This window comes from Mus caroli, unplaced genomic scaffold, assembly GCF_978045245.1.
Source record: "Mus caroli unplaced genomic scaffold, Mus_caroli_1 scaffold_9, whole genome shotgun sequence".
Taxonomy (NCBI): domain Eukaryota; kingdom Metazoa; phylum Chordata; class Mammalia; order Rodentia; family Muridae; genus Mus; species Mus caroli.
Window position 1 is genome coordinate 120939477 of NW_028227264.1, and position 22521 is coordinate 120961997.

Sequence of the window (22521 nt, forward strand, 5' to 3'; positions counted from 1 at the left end):
TATCCAGGATTCCCTCCATTTGTGTTTCCTTTATTGCTTCTATTTCCACTTTCAGGTCATGAACAGTTTTATTCATTTCCTTCACCTGTTTGATTGTTTTTTTTTTTCCTCTTGTATTTCTTTAAGGGGTTTATTTGTTTCCTTTTTAAAGGCCTCTACCTGTCTGATTGTATTTTCCTGCATTTCTTTATGAGGTTAATTCATTTCCTTTTCAAATGTCATCTTCATAAGATTGGATTTAAGGTCCTTTCCTTCGCTTCAGTTGTGTTAGGATATCCAGGGCTTGCTGTAGAAGGGTAGCTGTGCTCTGAAGTTGTTGTAGTGCCCTGGCTTTGGTTAACTGAATTCTTTCAAGGACCTTGAGCCATTGGATGGCTTTGGTTCCTGGATGTTCCTATTGCAGTAGGTATTAGGCAGGGGCCTAACCTCAATGATCCTGGTGTGGTAGGCCTTGGGTGGGCATCCTTGGGCTGTAGGGTTCTGGATCAGTGAGTCTGATGGATGGGCAGAGAGGTGTCACCCATCTGTGCCCTCTGTTCCTGATTCTGTACTGTTTACCTTCTGTGGTGACTCTCTTGGTCGCTAACTACATCTGGAATGAAAGAACTCCCAAAAATGACAAGGAACAGCTGTGAGAAAAAAAAGAATTTTTTTAATTTTTTTTATTTATTATTATTATTATTATTATTTTGCTTAATTAAATCATTTGAAGTGAGAAGATCCACTTCTAGTCTGGTAGGTCTGGGTCTTTGACACACCTTTCATCCAGATCTTTAGTGGTGGGTCTTATAAGCTGGGACATGTTTTCTGCTGGAAGCCTATATAAAAGACATGAAGAAGGAAACTCGGTTCATTGCCCGCTTGCTCTCACCTCTCCCACAAGTCCATTCCTTCCCTGGCATTAGAGCTACTTTTTCAGGATCCCAATGTATAGTATAGTGACGGCCAACTGAGACATCCAGCATTGTAGAATAAGCAATGGATCCTCTCTCTCTCTCTCTCTCCATTAATTAATTCATTTATTCACTTCACATCCTGATCCAAGATTCCCCCTTCTCCTAGCAGCCCCCCTCAAAGCTCCTACCTTCCTCCCCTCTCCCCTTCTCCTCTGAGACAGGGGAGCCCCACCCCCAGGAACCAACCCACCCTGGCACATCAAGTCACCACAGGACCAGGCACATCCCTTCCTATTGAGGCCAGACAAGACAGGCAGGGAACAGAGTCAGGGACAGCTCCGGCTCTTATTGTTAGGGGACCTGCATGAAGACCAAGCCATACATCTGCTGCACATCTGTGCCAGGGGACCTAGGTCCAGCCCATGTATGCTTTTTGGCTGGTGGTTCAGTCTCTGGGAACCTCTAAGGGTCCAGGTCGTTGACTCTGTTGGTCTTCCTGTGGAGTTCCTACCCCCTTCCAGGTCTCCTGGTCCTTCTCCAAACTCCTTCACAAGACTCCTGAGCTCTGTCCAATGTTTGTCTGTGGGTCTCTCTGCATCTGTTTCATTCAGCTGCTCAGGGGAGCCTCTCAGAAGACAGTCACACTAGGTTCCAGTCTACAAGCATAGCAGAGTATGGTTAATAGTGAGTGTCAGGAATTGGTGCTTGCCCATGGATGGGTGTCAAGTTGGGCCAGTTATTGGTTGGGCATTCCTTCAGTCTCTGCTCCATCTTTGTCCCTGCACTTCTTGTAGACAGGACACATGTTAGGTCAAAGGTTTTCTTGTACCTTCCTTGTGCAAGCAGCCATTGTTGGACTAGCTGAACTACAGCCTATATATAAGTCATTCTAGTTATTTGGTGCCTTGTGACCTAGAGTCTCTCAGAGCTCTGTATAGGAAGTTTGCACTCCCCCCGCCCCTACCTACCTCACTCCTATCTCACTCTGTAGCCTGGGCTTGGCTGGCCCAGAGCTCCCCAGATGGTGGTAGCAAGGACAGCAAGCAGGATGGAGGTAAGAGTCTGAATTTACCGCAGCTGTACTCACATGCACACACCATCTCTCTGCAGAGTTTGCACAAATCTCTTTTTGTTTATTTTTTTTTGAAACAGCCTGTGTATATAATACAGGCTTACCTGGAACTTTCTATGTAGACCAGGCTAAACTCAGACTTGCTGCATGTATGTATGCACATCATGCATGTGCCTGGTGCTTGTCAAGGCTGTGACAGGGCATGGGAACCCCTCGAAAAGGAGTAACAGAAGGTGTGAGCCTCTTTGTGGGTGTTGGGAATCTAACCCAGGTCCTGTAGAAGAACAGTGTTCTTATCCCCCACATCGTCTCTCCAGGTCATTACAATAAGCTTATCATACCAGCTACAGTTTTACAATTATAAAATAATGATAGTTTATCATTCACACTTGACAGACATAAGTGGATCTGTAATAAACGTTTTAAGTGTTTTTTTTCAGAAAACCTTTCTACAGGTATTGTCAACATGGTGTGTACAAAAACTTGCACTTTGAAATTCTGTCAGATGTGTATTCTATTATTTAAAAAAAAAAGCCTTACAAAATACTCCTGTCAGCTCCAGCAACAGCCACATCAAAAGGCAGAGCCTTCTCAAAGTTCAGAAATCATTTGCATATTCCAGGATCAACTGGCATTGCTTTCTGTTACATCAAGAACTGAAGATGAATTTGCAGAAAGATGTGGTGGCCTGTGAAAAATGAATTTGCAGGCAAATCTTATAGTCAATCAAGTATCATATTTATAAAGTCTCATTATTAAGTCTATTATATAAAATTATAACACCCACAATATTCGTTGCAGGTCTTCAAGTGACACTATTAGTCACACACCACGATATCACCTATTGCTTTATAAAGATTTATTTTTTTAAAATATATGAGGATAAGTGTGGGCACACGAGTGCAGGTGCCCATGCAAGCCAGAGGCTTTGGACTCCCTGGAGCTGGAGTCACCAGTTTTTGTAAGCCACACTATGTGGTGCTAGGAACCAAACTCAGGTACTCTGTTAAAAAGCAGTAACAGCTCTTAAATGCTAAGGCATGTCTCCAACCTTGTAACATTTTGTGATCTATAAGATATTTTTAGGGCTGGAGAGATGGCTCAGCAGTTAAGAGCACTGACTGCTCTTCTAGAGATCGTGAGTTCAATTCCCAGCAACCACATGGTGGCTCACTGTTGTGTCCGGCCAGCAGATCACAGCCTGGGTTCTAGCCTGGAAAGGCATTTTGGAAACCTGGAAGAGGGGCTAGGCGGCGAGAGAAGGGAATGAAGCTAAGACAAGATTCTGATCAAAGCTCAATTTTACTATTTCCAGACACTCAGTTTTAAAGGAAGGGGGAGGGAACCCGATTTCCTGCCAAGTAACTCAGGGTCCAGTAGCAGGACGAACACGTGTGTGCCTCCAGGCAACAAAGCGACAGGGTTCAGCAGTAGGCGTGGCAGGACGAATGAGCAGGTAGCTCCACCCTTGAGCAAGCAGGTTCAAGAAGATGGGGGAAGGGAGACCACATATCCTCCCATTAGTTAACAAAAAAAAGAAAAAAAGAAAAGGCTGGCCTGAGGCAGAAAAATTATCTATGTGCAATAGTTCTGTCTGAGTTCTTAGGGCTAAAGAAAAAACCTGTTTCTGTGGGATTCCCTAACTTTTCTAATGGTAAACTGTATCTGGCTAAGACTGTCCTTATTATCTTAGTAAACCACTAACAACAGAATAGGCTCTGACTTTATAATGCTAATTAGTGCTGAATAGGTAACTACCTGGTTGCGTTTTAAGTAGGGCGTTGGAACCCTGGCTAAGTCTGACTCAACAAATTTAGAATAACACTGAGCTGATATTCCTCCGCAATTTTGGATGACAGGCAGGGAAACAGGGAGAAGGGGTAAGACCAGCTCTTTAGTACAAGGCCAGTTGGCTTTTTTATTTGGGTGGGAGGCAGTGAAGGGCTTGCCCTTTCGACAGTAAGGGCTCCAACCTCTCTCCCCCCTATTAATTAAGTTAAAATAGGCAACGCTTAATTGAGGTGATCAAATGATTTTCTCATCCGTAGATGAGTGGGCCTTTAACCTTGACTTGGGTGGACATTGACCCGATTCCTCACATCTGTGGCTCTTGGTATCTTTTGGGGAGGGGAGGCAGAGCCTTAGGTATTTTTGGTTTTTAGCTGGAGTCAGATACCAACCTCTTTTAAATCAGGTGTGTCGCACAGGGAACTCAGAAACGGTCAAGCTGGACCTTCCCTCCGCAGTAATCTCCTGCGCCAAGCGGTACCCATACTGTATTCGTCTGATCACGAATCAGTAGCGCAGGTCTGAGTCCTGCGTAGTCTCTAGTGGAGACTTGTCAACCTCAGATTTAGCAAGGCCTAGACAAGAATTATGTCATTATTAACACCACTAATTGTGGTTAAAATAGGAGCTGGAAGTCTTTTCTCTTCATCCCTGTTATTCCCTAGCCTGAGGAACTAAGGACACCTTGCAGTAACAGCAAAGGTGAAAAGCCAGAGGCCAGCTATGGGACTAAGCCCGTCTATCAAAATAAGAACTAATCTCTGTAAATATTTGAAATTTCTACTTCTCTAGCTCTCTTGGTAAATCTAAATTCTATCTCAGACTGAAAGCCACGTGCTGGAATGTCCTTGGAAGGAAGATAATAGTATCCACCTGTGTGCTCTTGGGGGAGGGTTAGGCACGCCTGCAGGTCCGGCTGGAGAACATACTTGAAAAAAAGAGATCTAGACAATGAGAGAGTAGCAATGCAAATTTTCTTTTTGGAGAAGTCAAGGTACTTTATTCAGTTGCAAATTTTAAGGTTAAGGCTAGTCTCCGGCCTCCTGTGGGGGAGCCGGCTCAGAGAGTAGCAGGAAAACAGCTTTTTTAGGAGCTTCAGTTTCCAGCTGAATTTTAAGCAAAAGAGGAATTTTAGTCCTCAAGGTGATACTTATAAGAAGATTTGTAATGTGTGTTCATCTGACTAATTAATCTCTCTGGCAGCCACCGTGCTCTATCTTTATCTCTAGAAAAAACACAAACCAAGCCCCTTCCCCAGATTAGAACCGGATCCTTTTATCCGTAGTTAGGGGGTCTTTTCAATTTATTAATGGATAAGAATTAGAAGTAACTGGATGCTAGTGGCAATCCACTGCAGACTGACCTTTAATATCAGTTTGCAAAACGTTTAGGACAAATAAGGTGAAGGCAAGATGAGCCTTTGGTGACCTTGGGGGATATGCTCTGAATTAACTTTGCTAGGTAATTTAGAATATAGGAATCTCTAATAATTGTACTGAATATTAGACCAGTCTAAGATTGAGTTAGAATGGCTGGTCACACTGAAGAAAAGTGAAAAATCATTATGACTCTATTAAATGACTAATTTTACTAAGTCTGAATATACAGTCTCTGATGTACTATTGCCATAAAGTTAAAAGGCTAGAAGCTAGTCTAAACTGGAAAAATGACAAGCAAGAATGGATCTAAGACATGAATTTAATCTTTTAGTCCTTTTAATCAGGACACTGAGTTAACTTACCTGTCGGCTCGGCACAGGAATTACTAATATGCTTCTGTAGCGTTCTGTGGAGAGAACCTGTTTTTCCCTTTCCTAATAAGGTAGCTGTTTTAGGATCAATCTATAAGCCAATAAGTAGACCCTTTTAAGATACTATAAAGCATTTATTAAATTTGACATTTTAATCTCAAATTTTGAAAATAAAGGTATGATTTAAATAGTGTGCATGGAAATGCACTAAATAGTATATATGGGGATACAATTTCTCTCTTTTGTCTTTTAAGAGGTTAAAGTTTAAAATTTTACAATATCTAACCTTTTGAATTAATAACTTTTTGGACAAAACATTTTAAATATTTGGCTGTAAAGGGGCAGTAACTAATTGCACTTTTAATCATTTTTTTTTTTAAGGAACGGTTGTAACTAGAAAGCTTGAAAAGTTATTAAGAGTCACACGTGCATAATTTATTTATTTATTAACTAGAAATATGTATAAGCAATTGTAAATTTGAGAATTAATAGTATCTGAGGGACGAACAATTTTAAGTAATTATGAGCTCAGAGATATAGCATTGACTATTAATATATAAATTAAGGTTTGATTGTTCAGCATTTTAAAACACCATCTACAGCACACAACCAGATTATTTGTGCTGGGAACAGGGGCAACTGTGTGTCTTAAGACTTCGCCCCACAGCAGCTAGTTGGGCCCACGTGGGCCAACGATTGGCTGGGAGGATGAGAAAAATGACTTTACAATAATGTTTTTTCTGGCCAAAGAATTGTCTTGGGCACAACTAATTTTTAATTACCAATTAACAACAATTATAAAAGCTTTTTTTATTTTTTGTAAAACCTTTTGTAGTAAACTAAAGCACTAAGTAATAAAAGGATACTGTCTCTGAATCTTTTGGGTGAGAGCAAGGATTTAAGGTAAACTTCCCTTGAGAAGCATTAGTTAATAAAATACTTTTCACTTAGGAAACAATATATACTGAAAGATTAAAACTTTTGGCTTCTTGTAAAGAAGCAGAAACAATAAACATTTTTCTTACATAATGTAAAGCTATATTAGCCATACCTAGAGGCAAAATTTTCTAGTAATTACCAGTTTACTAGAAGCAAAAATCTTTGAATTTAAGCATTATTTTAAACATCTGAATAGATCTGTAACACTGTTAAAAAGAAATTTTCTTGAACACAGGGAAAAACCTTTTTAGGCATTGTTTGCAAAACAAAAGAAAGTTCACAAGCCCCTCTGGGGCTGCCCAGAGCCCTGAATTGACTCAAAGGTAAAATACTTTTTAATCTGAGCATCAATCTTAAATTTGCAATCAAACTGCAAGCTGCAGTCAATGGAACAATGGCAGTTTTAACCATAATTTTTAAGTTTTTTGTGCAAGGTTAGGATAATACCTATAACTTTGGGAAAGCAAAACCTAAGTTTAAAACAATTTATCACCTTTAAAATCAATATTAGAAGCATTACTATCATATTATGAAGTTTGGATGTCAATTAATACCTATGAATACCTATTAAAGCAAGCTTTAACGCTTTAATAAAGAGGCATTGCTTTAAATCTTATCTTAAATTTTACTATTTAGGATAGGAACCACATTAATCATTATCTAAACTAGAAATATCTTTAGAGACCCAGCCTCTAGGGCTGCCTTAGGCCACGTGTCGGAAGGACTCTAAACTTGAGTTATCAAATTTAACATTAACCATCTGTTAGCAATGTAACAATTATTAATCTTAACCAACAACTTATGAGCTGAATGCGAAAGCATGCAGAACACATTTTCAATAAAAAAGAACCAAATGAAGCAGTTAATTTTAGACCAATCGGAGAATATTAATTTTTTGTAGCTACAATCATAGAATAAAAAAGCACTTACCATTGTCAAACACATTAATCATGAACCATTTATCAGATTTGAAACTAAGAGGCTGTGCACTCGCTGCTTTTTCTTAAAACAAATAGTTTTTCCATCAGGGTCCCTCCTGCCACGTGTCTGGTTTTTGGCTGAAACACGTGGCAGCTATTGGCTTTGCAGATAAAGTTTTTTATACCATCTTTATTATCCAACATAAAACATAGAACATTCATTCATACAGACTGGACACGAACATACATGAATTGAACACGAGAACAGATTGGTGCACCAGACATTAAACAAGACACAAAATGGGGGCAGAGTACTCCTGCTATTTGGGACAATTTCCTCCCTCATGATGCAGTTTTTATAACTGTGGCAATCCGCCTGATTAATTTCCTTTTAATAAACCCTTTCCTTTCTCACACCTAACAATGTAGCTTTTTCGAGCCACGGCCTACCGCCTGTGCCTAGCTCCTCTTAAGCTTCACTGCTGAACCTAAGTGAACCAGCGCTCGGGTTTGACGCTGTTTCAGCTTAGCCCATACCTTCTCCGGTATGAATTTCCTTTATCCTTTAATTATTCCATGGAGCTCCAAACCAGCAGTGTCTCTTCCAAAAATCCTTTGCCGTTTCTCAGTCCCGCGTTGGTTCGCCAAATGTTGTGTCCGGCCAGCAGATCACAGCCTGGGTTCTAGCCTGGAAAGGCATTTTGGAAACCTGGAAGAGAAGAGGGGCTAGGTGGCGAGAGAAGGGAATGAAGCTAAGACAAGATTCTGATCAAAGCTCAATTTTACTATTTCCAGACACTCAGTTTTAAAGGAAGGGGGAGGGAACCCGATTTCCCACCAAGTAACTCAGGGTCCAGTAGCAGGACGAACACGTGTGTGCCTCCAGGCAACAAAGCGACAGGGTCCAGCAGTAGGCGTGGCAGGACGAATGAGCAGGTAGCTCCACCCTTGAGCAAGCAGGTTCAAGAAGATGGGGGAAGGGAAACCACAGCTCACAACTACCTGTAATGGGATCTGATGCCCTCTTCTGGTGTATCTAAAAACAAATACAGCGTACTCATATAAATAAAATAAATAAATCTTTAAAAATATTTTTTAAATAAAAAGCTTTGGGCCAGAGAGATAGTTCAGTGGTTAAGAGCACTGGCTGATCTTCCAGAGGTCCTAAGTCCAATTCCCAGCAACTATGTGTTGGCTCCCAACCATTTATAATGGGATCTAATGCCCTGCCTGGCGTGCATAGCATGCAGGTATCTATATGCAGACAGAGCACTGAGATACATAAAATAATATAGAAATAAATCTTCAAATATAAAATAAAATGTAAAAAGCTTTACGAGATTTATTTTTCTTTTTGCAGTAGGACTTCGGGCTGACTTTGCACTGCAGTCCTGCCTCAACCTCCTGAGCCCTGGACTAGATTTATGTCTTAGCACAGTTAACATTTTCCTGCTGATATTTTGCAGAATGGGCCCTATGTTTTGCTTCACCTTGGCCTACAGATTATGTAGCCAGCCTTGCCTGGCACTGTGTGCTTTTCTTCTCTGTCCAGCCCTCACTGGGAGCTGACAGCACGTCCTGGCATTCAGTATGTGGCTGCAGCTGTGTTCTTAGGTATAGAATATTTTGAGGCTGTGACTTGTTTATTTTTTTAGTTGTTTGGTTTTTTTCCGAGACAGGGTTTCTCTGTGTAGGCCTGGCTGTCCTGGAACTCACTCTGTAGATCTGCCTGCCTCTGACTCTGGAATGCTGGGATTAAAGGTATTCACCACCACAGCTGCCTCCTGGCTCAAGGCTGTGATTTAATGTTTCTACCAGGCAACGTGAGTCTCCACTGTAAGGAGTCTCTCTCCACTGTAAGGAATACAAGATGCAGCCATTTGGGTTTCATCTGAAGGTAGATCCTGGGATACTTTGGGACTTCTAACAACTTTGGTGATGTGTTAATCCCTATATTTCACAGGGTCCACTTCCCACTTGCTGGAGCATATACGCCACCACACTAGTCTTTCTTGATCAGCACGAATGACCAGCACAGCGTCATCAGGATAACTGGTAGATGAATGTCCCTCAGAATGCGCGATGGCTTACATCTGGTTGGACTGTATTGTGACACCCAGTGGCATGCTGTTGCATATGGGATCATTTGCATCACCCTGAAACCAAACTATATATAACTTTTGCTGTGAAATCCTCACAAACAGAAACTGTTTTGGAATCCCTTTCGTGACTGAATTAGATAAGAATGTACTTGCCAAATCAACACCCTGCTTGTAATTAGCTGAGGATGTCTTTATCTTCCCTGGCAGAGATACGCCATGCAACATCAGCTCCCGCAATCACCTGTTGACTGAGATCATGAGAGATGATAATCATATCTGTGGTCCTTTCTGCCTCTCTGCCAGCCTGCCTCTTTGAGCAGGGATATACTGGGGCATGCAACAGCTTGTCTGTTTTGTTTATGCCCAAAGAAATCACTTTTGATCCTTTTATTTTTCTCTGATATTTTTCCTATTCCTTGTTTCATTTGTTTCTGTTATTAACCTTTTAAAATGAATTATTTTATTATGGGGATTTATATGTATACATCTCTGTGTGAGGGTGCGCATACGTGCGTGGGTTCCCGAAGAGGCCAGGAGGCCATGCCAGAATCCCTGGAACTGGAATCAGAAGCAGTTTGTCCTCTGCAAGAACAGTATGTACACTTAGCCCCCAAGCCTTCATCTCTCCAGCCCGACATCTAGCTTCTGAGAAACTGTATTTAAAGAAAAACTTTACGGGGGTGGAGAGATGGCTCAGCAGTTATGAGCACAGGCTGCTCTTTTAGAGATCCTGAGTTCATATCTCAGCAATCACAAGGTAGCTCACAACCATCTGTAATGGGACCAAATGCCCTCTTCTGGTGTGCATGAAGTCAAGGTACTCATATACATAAAATAAATAAATAAATCTTAAAAAAAGAAAGAAAGAAAGAAATACTTTATGTTTTTTAAATTAGTATCACTTAAACTATATATGGATAATCTGACCAAACCTCACAGAGAGGCAGTGTAGCGGAGAGGTTGCTGAAAAAGGAACAAACTTCCCAGGGGTCACATCTGAGCAGCACTAGGCCCATAGCGTAATTTTCAGCACGGCTAACTCTACAACTTATGATACCTCTGACGTGAGCTACAGTCAAACCCGCATGTGCAAAGCGGTATTGCTAAAGTAGAGGGCAGAGCATTGTAGCGGCCGAGGAGACTTGCATTAGAGGTGTCTGCTGGTTTTCTTGGAGTCCTTTGGAGTCTTTGTTAACAGGTAAACATGTTTCTCTTGCTGCTTCCCTCCCTTTGTCTTTCAACATATATTTTTTTTTACTATGGTGCATCTATTTATGGGCCCTTAATTAACTAGTTAATTGATTTGCCAGTCTGGCTTAAAACTAGCTTAGTAGCTGAAAACCTTATGCTTCAGGCACTCCTACCTCTGTCTCCTAGGTGCTGGGATTACAGCTGGATCGAATGTGTTGCTCCCAGGCTCGATTTATGCAATCCTTGGACTTGAACATAGAGCTCCTGTCAGGCTAAGTAAGCACCCTCCCCATTGAACTACATCCTTATGGCCACCTGAGGAGCTGCCTGAATGATTCCCTTCTGTACAGCAACACCCGAAACCATACTTCTGAGCAGAGTATTGGGAGTGAACATTCTTGTTACCATCCTCAAAAGCTAACATTTATTTATGTAGCCTTTTACAGTGAAGTAGGTGGCTAGCTGCAAATTTTTATGAGACTCTTTTTCTTTTCTTTAATTTTTTTTTTTTTTTTTTTTTTTTTTTTTGAGACAGGGTCTCTCTGTGTAGCCCTGGCTGTTCTGGAACTCACTCTGTAGCCCAGGCTGACCTCAAACTCAGAAATCCACCTGCCTCTGCCTCCCGAGTGCTGAGATTAAAGGTGTGTGCCACCACTGCCCAGCGAGACTCTTTTTCTTTAGACAGGTTCTTATAGCCTAGCCCAGGTTAGCCTCAAACATATAATCCTCTTTCCCCCAGTGTCCCAAGAGCTGGAATTACAAGTATTTGCCATCATGACTAGGGGAAAACTGTCTCTGATTTTTCTGCATGAGGCTGAGTTCCTTGGATCTTATTTTCTCAAAATGTAGACATTTTGAAGCTATTATTTCATTTAAAAAATTATTTCTTCTTTCTCTAACTCCAGTTCTGTGAGTGGTGGACTACACTGTCGTGTCTCATAGGTCACAGAGATCCTATACATTTTTATTGTATATTATATTAATTGTACAATAGTGTATGGTTATTATAAACTATCTGCTTTATTTTTAGATATAAAATAAGAAAAATACTTTTAAAAGGTACTATGTCCAGCTGTCTGACAGATGTCTCAGTGGTTAAGAGCACATGTTACTCTTGCAGAGGACCCATGTCAACTCCCAGGAACCCTCGTGGTGCCTCACAACCATTTGTAACTCCAGTCCCAAGAGTCAGACGCTCTTGTTGACCTCCCCAGGAACTAGGCAAGCATAGTACACACACATACATGCAGACAGACACTCATGCACATAAAACTTTAAAAAAAAGAAATCACAAAGGTGTAAGTCCAACACACAATCAACTGACAAATGGCTGTACCTTCTTCTGTTCTGCATAGAACAGCGCTCACTTGGTATATCATGCATTGACCTCGCAGGAATCCCTAACAGCAACTTAACTTTTTAGCTAACTTAAAATATTTTTTGAGGTTTCATTCAGCAAAGGATTTGTTGCTATTGGAAGGATTTGTTGCTACTGGTCATGCACTTCTTTTCTTTTTTTAAGATTTATTTATTTATTATATATAAGTACACTGTAGCTGTCCTCAGACACACCAGAAGAGGGCATCGGATGTCATTACAGATGGTTGTGAGCCACCATGTGGTTGCTGGGATTTGAACTCAGGACCTCTGGAAGAGCAGCAGTTAGTACTCGTAACCACTGAGCCGCCATGCACTTCTAAGTTTCCAAGAAGGCTTGCAAAAACTCACCAAGTAGAACAGGCCAAGATGCCAAGGCACCTGCCGCCAAGCCTGAGGGCCTGAGTTTGATCCCCTGCACTCACTCCATAGAAAGAAAGCACTGACTCCAGCAAGATGCCCTCCGACCTCCACACATGTGCCGCGGAAGGTGCGTGAGCGCGCAAAACCCACAAAATAAATGTAAATTAAAGTGTGATTAAAACTTGAAACGTTGACCAGAGCTCCTAGCGTCGTAAAGTTAAGGCGTTCCTAAATTGTTTGAAAGTACATGCCAGCCGAGGAAAGTGGAATAACAACAGCTGAGCCAAATGAGAACTTCACCTCGACGGGTGAAAAGTCAAAGGACACAGGCAGAGCTGTCCATTAACCCCAGGACTGACCGGGACTTTAACCAGCAGCTGATCTTATGTTCACGGCACGTGCGCTGCTTCTCTCTGGAGGGAAGATGAGCGGACTGACTCCTGTCTTCATCTCCGGTGCTCTGTCCTGCCTCCTCCAGCATCAGGAGCAGGCCTAACCAGTGGCGCGGCCAAGCTCCGCGCGGTCCTAGCTCTGTCCAGCCGCCCAGCGCCCGGGCTCTCCGCCGCTCCCCAGGCCCCGCCCACGGCCGCCCGTCACGTGACGACGCGCCCCGCCCCCTGCCCCGGCTCACGTGATCTCGCCTAGGGAGAGAAAGCCTGACCCCGTCTCCTGCGCTCCCCGGCGTCTCTCCGCAGCTCTCGGTTCCCCCGCGGAGCTTGGCCGCCATGTGGCTCCCGTCGGCAGCCGGGCCCCGGCCGGGCTGTCCCCGCCGCCTGCCGGCGCTGCTGCTGCTGCCGCTGCTGGGAGGCTGCCTGGGGCTCGTGGGGGCGGCTCGCAGGCCCAACGTGCTGCTGCTGCTCACCGACGACCAGGACGCGGAGCTCGGCGGCATGGTAACTCCTGTCCACGCCCTCCCCTTGCCCCTTTGCTGGGCCGCTTGGCCGTGGGTGGGTGGGTGTGCGCGGTCACTCCGGGTCCTCCGGGAGCTTGGACGAGTCATAGGACCCGACTTCCTCCCCCGAGCTCACCCACAGGCTCGCACCGTGCGCACGGTGCCTCCAGCCTGGACCTTACTGCTGCAGTGGACACTCGCCGCTCAGGGCAAACCTGTGGAGGCCAATGATTGATTAGGGAGATCCGAGGCCACGTCAGCCCCCTTCACGGAGCACCTGGGACGTCGGCATCCGTGCTTCTGGGGTGGCTATAAAAGTGGGTTTGTAGGCTGTCGAGCTGTTATATTGACAGAGAGTGTTTTTGCTTAAGAAGCATCAAAACCAAAATCAATTGGCCTAATCGAACAGTTGGCTGAGGCACAACTGTCAGGGCTCCACTTTAGGTCTAATGGGTGTTAGTCATGAAGACTGCATTTCCTTCCCAGAGTCACTTCGGCTCTTTTGAGGTTCCGGAATTTGACCTTTGGGAGCATGAACGCCAACCTCCTTCCATTGGTGCTCAAGGGATTTGCCCAAAGCACTGAAGCAGAGGAGGCAGATTAGGACCAACCCTCCAATGGTATTCCGTCCTGGGTCAGCATTGCTCTCACTAAAAAGAAAAAAAAAAAAAAAAAAAAAAACAAGTCTCGAGACTCTCTCCCTCTTTCGGTTCTCCTTCGCTTTCAGCTGATTGCGGTAACTGTTAAACCTTCTAAGCAGGAGGGTCCTACTTTTTCCTGTGTGGTAATTAACCCTGGCTCAATGTCCTTCAAGTTGCTGGTCCCAGCTGATCAGCGAGTTGTGAAATGAGTCTAGTGAGCCAACATTTTGGTTTTCCACGTGTCACATGTGATAATGGTAAGCAGAGCCATGTATTTCTGGGCTGGGCAGTAACACGTGCTTTGCCTTCCACGAACTGTCTTTTTCTAGATGGTATTCTGTTACCAATCCCCTTGGCCCTTCTCTATATCTACATAGATCCCATTCGTTGCCTTGTTGCTGTTGTGGTATCCCCTGAGCCATAAGGATGTTGAATCTCTTCTCCCCTCCCACCCCGCTGCAGGGCCTGCTAAGCCAGTTCTCTCTCAGAGCTAGCCCCCACCCCCTGTATCAAAAGTCTTGACTTAATTCCCTCTTAGGTTTTATTATCCCTCCCTGCAACAGTTCCCATAGCTCTCTTCTCTTTCTTTTCTCTTTCTCTTTGATTTATTTCGTTTGTTTGGTTGTGTTTTGTTTCGTTTTGAGACAGGGTCTCACTGTATAGCTGCGGCTAGCCTTGAACTCACAGAGATCCATCTTCTATCTCACCAGTGCTGGGATTTCAAAACTTTACCCCCCAAAAAAGTATTTTGTTCAGGAAAAAAAAAAATGCTGTCTCTCCCAGAGTACTCAACAGGTCAGCCTTAATACCGCTGTTGGAAACAAAATCCACTACTTACATATAAGGTGCCCCAGCTCAGTATATAGCTGTTGACTGTGTATAGTTGAGGTCTTACACTTTTGTGTTAATGGTACTTGCCTTTAGAACTTTCTCTTTTTCTATTTGCTTCTTTATACCAGAAGGATGTGTGTATAGGGGGAGCGTATGTGCACACAGTGGCCTGAATAGAGTGGAGGTTAGAAGACAGCGTCTCCCATTCTCCACGAGTGTCCTGGGAGCTTGAACTCCTCAGGCTTGGCAGAGGTTTGCGTGTACCCATGAGTCATCTCGATGGCCCTGGGTTGTTTTTTTTTTTAAATATATATAAAGTATTTGTAGTAGCCAGAGAAACCAAAACAAATGAAGCTTGCAGCTTCCCACACAGGTTCTGTCAACAACCTGGGTTCCTTCCCTGGATCGTACAAGTGCTGTGGACGCTAAATAACTGAGGAAACGGTGTGTGCATGTTTTAAAGCTGCAGCCCCTAGCACTGCAGGGAATTCTGACTTTCCTGGTGGCCCCTTTTGGAGTCGTGACACTGCCTGTCAAATAGGAGAGCAGAGTGAAGAGCTGAGACGGGGTGATGTTTAAGAACTTCCTCCATGCCAGGCAGAGGGTGAGGTGTCTTCTGTTCGTATTTCTAACATCACGGAAGCTGCCTGTGGCAGACAGCTGAGGGGCAACAGGTTTCTTTGCTTTTCAAAAACACTGTGGTAGCCCCGTCTCACCACATGTTGTCTCAAGGCCACATAGGCGCTTTGCACTGAGTCTTCAGTGGCATTCTGGAATGTCGTCAGTGGGGTTCACCCACGGTACTTAATTTATGAATAAAGCCTTATGTATAGTGTCTCTACCAGAGAGAGGAATTGTGTTTCAGATTGACACAATAGTAGGCAAGGTAAGGAATGGGGACCCCCATACACACGCACCCACACTGGCTCAGATCAAAAGTTGATGTCCCTTGATTTCCATTTAATGTGATTTTTTTTTTCTTTTTTCAAGACAGTCCACGTCCTAGTTAGGGATACGATTGCTGTGATGAAACACCACGGCCAAAAGCAACTTGGGGAGCTAAGGATTTATTTGGCTTGAATGTTCACTGTCAGAGCCCATCCAGGGAAGCCAGGGCAGGAATTCGAACAGCCCAGGAACCTGGAGGCCAGAGCTGATGCAGAGGCCACGGAGGGTGCTGCTTACTGGCTTGCTCCACCCACGACGGGCTGGGCCCTCCTCCAACAATCACTAGTTAATAGAATGCTCTACATGCAGGCTTGCTTACAGCCTAATCTTAGGGAGGCGTTTTCTCAGTTGAAGCTCCCTCCTCTCAGATGAGCTCAGCTTGTGTCTGGTTGACATAAAACTATCCAGGATAGTCCAGGGTGACTCAGTTATCCCTGTAGCTGAGGTTATCCCTGTAGCTAAGAATGTACTTGAAACCCTTCTCCTCGTGTGTCTACCTCGCACGAGCTGAGACTACAGGAATGCACCACATTAAAAAAAAAAAATGTGTATGGGAGTCCTGCCTCCCTGTATGAGCGTATGGCTATGTGTTGCTGCCTGTTGCCAGCGAAGGCCGCGGGAGTGATCCAGATGAGTTAGAACAAGAGGTAGAGATGGTTGTGAGCTGTCATGGGGGTGCTGAGAATCAAACCTGGGACCTTTGGAAGAGCAGCCAGTGCTCTTTTCTATGGAGCCATCTCTCCAGCCCCTGTCAGTTATCATTACCCTATTTTATGTGTGGTCACCTCATCTTTCACAGTTAATATTCCACTGTATTGTCCCATGTGCCACCTGAGAGACTGTGGTTTTATTAGTTTTTGCAGGGCATGGCGTTTCCCTCTTAATGATGAGCACGGGTTGTTTTTTTAAGTCATTTATTTACTCTAGGTAAGGGGGGTGGTGTTTGGTCAGGGGCCACTCGGAAACGTAGGGAAAGAGTCAAAGTGACATTGCTCTGCTGAAAGCAAGATGAGTTCCAGTGTTTAAAGGCAGGCAGCCGCTGAGTGACGGGAACCATCAAAACCTTTGGCGTGCTGTTGCCTGAGATCAGGAAAGTCAGTGAAGCCTTTGGTTTTTATAAAGGGATTGTCTTAGGGTAAGTAAAGTTACACGTTTGCGTTTGCTCAGGAGAGTAAAGGCGGCTGTTTCTTAATACCGTCACATGGTTTCCACCTGACCAGCCACTGTCACCTCAGATCAGCACGGATAACTGTCTTCAGTCTAGTGCAATCTCTCAACTGGGACTTGTTCAACCATACGTAGATGATCAGCGTAAAGTTCTAAACCAAAATGCCTATGCGGCCTTGCCTTCCACTCCTCCCTTTCTGTCTCTTGGGGTTTTTTCTACCACAGTGGCTCCTTCCTGTTTGCCCTGTTGGGCTATTTGCCAGCCTCAGCCAGCGAGCTCCACTCCCCCTCCCTCGGGACTCTCAGCAAGGCTCCCTGCTTTAAGGGCCTACCTGGTGCTGTTCTGAACTAGCTTCCTGCTTTTCTTCCCACCAGGTGTGTCACATGGCCACTGTGCTCTCTCTCACTTGCACTCTCCGAGGTCATTGGTCACCCGAGGCCATTGATCACCTTGTTCAGGTCCTACAGCAGTGGTGAGGGCAAGACCGTGTTTCCTACTCGTCCTCACCTAGCTCAGTGTTTGCTGAGATTAGCGCACGATGCACCGTATAGTCTTCCTGTAAACCTAACACTGTCCGTAGTTTTGTGTGCTTATCAACTTGATGACTAAATCCCTCTTGATTCCCATTCTTTCTCTATATCACTGGTTCTCAGTCTTCCTAATGCTGCGACCCTTGATACTTCATGTCGTGGTGACCCCCCAACTGCGAAATTATTTTTGTTGCTACTTCTTAACTGTGATCTTTCTACCTTTATGAATCAATTGTAAATCTCTGCCATGCAGGGTATCTGACGTGTGACTCCCCCCGAGGGTCGAGACCCACAGGTTGAGAACCACTGCTCTAGGCGTCCTTTGCCTGTCCTTAAGCCAGGGTTCCATTCAGTCCACCATTACTTCCTGAGCTTGGCACCAGTGATAAGTTAAGGACAGCTACTGGCATTGCTTCTGCAGCTTAGCACAGACCTTCCATGGCGTCTCTTGAGGGTCTACTACTGGCATCATCAAAGCTTGACTAGATCAAGTTGGAATGGTGTCCTTTGGAGACTACGAGCAGCTTGGTCTTATAAGTCAATGGAAAAGGCTACTCACATATTGTTGAAAGTGAGACTTTGGTGAGCCTCGGTATGTATCTGGAGGTGCAACCTCTAAGAAATTACTGCGCCACGTGGACATAAGACTGTATACAGTCCGTCTTGGGTCTGAAAGGTATTTCAGAATCATCACGGACGTCCTCATGAGCCTCATCCATGGTAGTCTTTGCTGTCTGGGCAGTGAAGACAGAGCAGAGAGCCTTTGATGGATAGTTACACAACTGCCTTCGCTCCTCTGCCTTCTGGGGTAAAGTGTACTTTTCCAAACCTTAGGGGATGCACAAAAGATGGCGAGTGCACATGAAACACACTGGCAGGCCTGCACATGTGGCTCAGTGGGAGAGTGCTTGCCTGAGTACGCAAGGCCCTGGGTTCAATCCCCAGCCCTGCAACAGTTATGTTTATGTTTGACAGGGTCTGTGTGCACCTCTGTACCCATACTGTCATCTGGTTCAGGTGCCAGCCAGTAGAGTCCTTACGGTGTCAGGGTTCCATCAGTGAATGTATGAGGTTGGAAGTAGGCTGTGTGAGCCTTGCAACCTTGTCTGTCTTTGAAAATCCAAGTGTTGCCTTATTTCCCACTAATGATGGAAGTGTCCTTGCTGATGCGTCCATGCCTTGGGGTTATTGGCAAATAAGAGAGCACTGTGATTTTGTTACCTGCTGTCCCCGCAGACAGAACAATGCTATCAGCTATGAACTTTCGCTTCCTGCTTGCAGTTTACCTGACTGTAGCCAAACCTGTTTGGTTCATCTCCACAATCATTTCTCTTGACTTTGTGTCAGAGTTGACCATGTGGAGGTAGATGATTAAGATACGAGGAAGAGGGCTGGAGAGATGGCTGAAAGGCTAAGAGTGCTAAGAGGCTTCCCAGCACTCACTCGGCCTCCAACAGTCCGCATGTTGCTGTCCATTCCCAGGGGATCTAGTTCCCCCTTCAGGTCTCTGCAGGCACTGCATGCATGCACATGGTGCAGAGACATACACACGCAGGCAAAACTGCCGTACACACAAAATAAAATATAAATTTAAGTTGTAACAAAACACAAACTTTGATTTCTGTATTTTATCAGACATTGTTTAACAAGGAATTGTTTACTTTGTAGACGCCGCTGAAGAAAACCAAGGCCCTCATCGGAGAGAAGGGGATGACTTTCTCCAGTGCCGTAAGTTTAGAAGCCAGTGTGATGTCCTTAGATGTCCTATTGCATCCCAGGACGAAACCTCACGTTTCAGTTCTAGTGTGGTCTATGTGGGTGGATTTTTTTGTTTGTTTTCTGGGTTTTTTTTTGTTTTGTTTTATTTTTAAATGAAATACCTGGCCTGAAGAGTTTTATTTTTTAATTAAAATGATAATTTCCTGGTCTTTTTTTTTGGGGGGGGGGAGGTTCTTGTTTGTGTGTTTTGAGACAAGGTCTCCCTTGTCAAGCTGTGGTTGTCCTAGAACTCGCTCTATAGACCAGACTAGTCTTGAACTCACAGACTAGACTTGCCTCTGCCAAATGCTGGGCTCAAAGGCATGTGCCAATACACCTGACTAATCGCCGGTGTTTTCTAAGCTAGACTGCTATAACTAGGGGATTTTATTGAAATCCTTACTGTTCAAGGGCTGCGACTAGTTTGTATAAACCAAGAACAGTTATGCTCTGTAAGCTGATCCAGGGTTAAAGTTTCATGAGCTCTGCTAACTCACCCTGACAAAGGTCATGATACTGAGAACACACATGCAGCCCGTATGGAATCAGAGGCCCAAAACAAATCTGATTCTGTAAGTGCCTGTGTGGTGGCTTCACACGGGGAAACCCACCGAAGGGTGGGTAGCACAGCGCTGCGCTCGGGTTTAAGCACAGCCTCCGCAGCCAGGCTGCATAATCTTGAATACATTTTTATTTCTTTATTTACCTGTTCCTAGCTCTGTTTTGGATTTTGGTTTCCCCACTTTGAATGAAGTCAGTACCGTCCACCTCAGGGTCATTGTGGTTCCATGAATCAGCACAGGCTGAATGGATCAGTGTAAGGTCACAGCGAGTTCTACGCGGTATCAGATGGTGTCCACAGAAGGAGTAAATGAAGGGAGGGAGAGTTCATTCTAACCCGGAAAACGCAGTCCACGTATCAACTTCAGATTGAACCCAGTGTGGTGTGCACGTGCCTCAAATTCCAGCACTCAGGAGGCAGAGACTGGGAGCTCTCTGTGGGCTCGAGTTCCAATCCAGCCCAGGGTTACATAGTGAGACTTTAAAAAAGAAAGAAAGAAAAAGAACAAGATCAAGAAAAAATATTATAGAGATGGCTCAGAGGTTAGTAGCACTGACTGTTCTTCCAGAAGTCCTGAGTTCAAGTCCTGGCAACCACATGGTGGCTCACAGCCATGTAGAATGAGATCTGATGCCCTCTTCTGGTGTGTCTGAAGACAGCTACAGTGTACTCATCATATATATATAATAAATAAATAAAATCTTTTAAAAAAGAAAAACACAAAAGTTCCACTTAGTAGCAGAAAAGTCACTCTAAGAATAACAGGCACTGGCCAAAAATGGATATGACTTCTTCAAGTAAGCCAGGCATAGTGGTGCAAGCCTTTAACCTAACACTCAAGAAGCAAGGGCAGAGCCGGGCGTGGTGGCGCACGCCTTTAATCCCAGCACTCGGGAGGCAGAGGTAGGCGAATTTCTGAGTTCGAGGCCAGCCTGGTCTACAGTGTGAGTTCCAGGACAGCCAAGGCTACACAGAGAAACCCTGCCTCGAAAAACCAAAAAAAAAAAAAAAAAAAAAAAAAAGAAGCAAGGGCAGGTAGATTTTTGTGAGTTTTAAGCCAGCCTGGCCTACATAGTTCCAGGACAGCCAGAGCTATGTAGTAAGATCCTATCTCAAAAAAAAAAAAAAAAAAAAAAAAAAAATATATATATATATATATATATATATATACACACACATACATACATACATACATACAAGCAACAGTACTTTTTGAAAAATGCTTGATATATTAATAGGAACATCATTCCCATGTAAAGACACTAATATAAAATATACTAATTAAAGTTTTAAGACTTTTTTTCAAGATCCAACTAAGTGATTCTAAATACTGTGTGGGTAAGAATAGTCAAGATAGCGTATTTTGTTTGGGGAGTCAGGTATGCTGTGCATTCACTCAGCCACGGATTAGACACCCAGGCCCAAGGTTGGTTGGGTTTTATCAGCACCAGAGGTCAAACCCATAAGACGATGTTTTAGCCAGGCACTAAGATGAAAACCCAGTAATAGTGTGAAACTGGCCATAAAAGGTCAAAAGGCAGAAAAAAAGGGAAATGTTCTAGTTTCCTTTCTGCTGTGGTAAAATGCTCTGGCCAAAGGCAGCTTGGGGCTTTCGGCATCCGTACGGTCACAGTTCATAACTGAGGGGCATCAAGACCGGAATTCAAGCAGGAACCATCAAGGAAGACTGCTTGCTGGCCTTGCTGGCTCAGTGGCCAGCCCATGCTTAACCACCTTGAAGGCTGTGTTGTTTTTGTTTGTTTTGTTTTTTTAAGACAGGGTTTCTCTGTGTGGCCCTGGCTGCACTGGAACTTGCTCTGTAGACCAGGCTGGTCTCAAACTCAGTGATGCACCTGCCTCTGCCTCCCGAGTGCTGGGACTAACAGTATGTGTCACCATGATGGCTTCTCTAGCTTTCTTATACAACCCAGTACCAACTGCTCAGGGAATGTTGTCGCCCACTGTAGGCTGAGCCCTTCAGTATCAACTAACAATCAAGGTGGTCCCCCATAGACATGCCCACAGGTCAGTCTGACCCGGGCAGTCCCTCAATTGAAACTCCCATTTTGGGTGACTCTAGGCTGCATCAGTTTAGCATCCAGGGCCAGGATGAAGAATGGCCAATGTAGAAATTACAGAAGTCAGGGCTGGAAAGGAGGTTCCGCAGTTAAAGCTGCCTGCTGGACAATCCTGAGGACTGGACTATAGGTCCATCAACCATTAGCAGGCCGATCGCCCCACTATGAGGGTGTCACCTCTCCCTGCTTCCATGTGTGCACCCACACACAAGTGACAGACACTCATGAAGACAAATATCCATACATATGCATACATAACTAATATATTTTTAAAGCAAAACCTTAAAAAGAGTTACAGAAGACAAATAACATCTGGTTTAAAGGGGGGGGGTGGTAGAGGGAGTGAGCATTCGTGTGGAGACAGTCACCCTCGTGAGTATTTTAAAATGCCAGTCAGAACCGGAGGCTTAGCTCAGTGGTGGGGCATATGCTTAGCGATTCTAGATCCTGATTTTTTAAGTCCTGGCACCAAAGGAAGAGAAAAGGTTAAATCCAACTTTAAAAGCAGAAACAACAGCAAAACCAAGTTAAGTACTTAAAGGGACCGTGATGCCAGCACAGATCCTGGGCAGTCGGTTTTCATGTAGGCATCAGAAGGGATGGGCTTAATTATGTTATTTACACCCAACCCCGCATAGTCTCTTCCACCTGCCCCCTGGTCCCCTTGTCTCAAGTAACAGCTAGTTCACTGACTTTATTTTGCAATCTGCTGTGT

General features: G+C 44.3%; 1 protein-coding gene and 1 long non-coding RNA gene across 7 annotated transcripts in view; one reads left to right on the plus strand and one right to left on the minus strand.

Annotated features, from left to right (window-relative positions):
* Positions 1-696: 696 nt before the first annotated feature.
* LOC115032159 (uncharacterized) lies at positions 697-12972 on the minus strand. 6 transcript variants are annotated; one of them, XR_015048483.1, is made up of 6 exons: positions 12758-12972; positions 8368-8401; positions 7903-8091; positions 2509-2656; positions 1408-1552; positions 697-818 (listed from the first exon to the last, which is right to left on the minus strand). It is a non-coding gene; the product is annotated as an uncharacterized LOC115032159 (long non-coding RNA). The 6 variants fall into 6 exon arrangements; XR_015048480.1 differs by having other exon boundaries at positions 8204-8401; XR_015048482.1 differs by having other exon boundaries at positions 12387-12972.
* A 62-nt stretch (positions 12973-13034) lies between these two features.
* Gns (glucosamine (N-acetyl)-6-sulfatase) overlaps positions 13035-22521 on the plus strand; it is a 33157-nt gene continuing 23670 nt past the window's right edge. The window contains exons 1-2 of the mRNA XM_021173548.2: positions 13035-13291; positions 19077-19136. Coding sequence (XP_021029207.1) covers positions 13124-13291; positions 19077-19136 — 228 coding nt within the window. The 5' untranslated portion in view covers positions 13035-13123. The remainder of the gene's footprint in view (positions 13292-19076; positions 19137-22521) is intronic.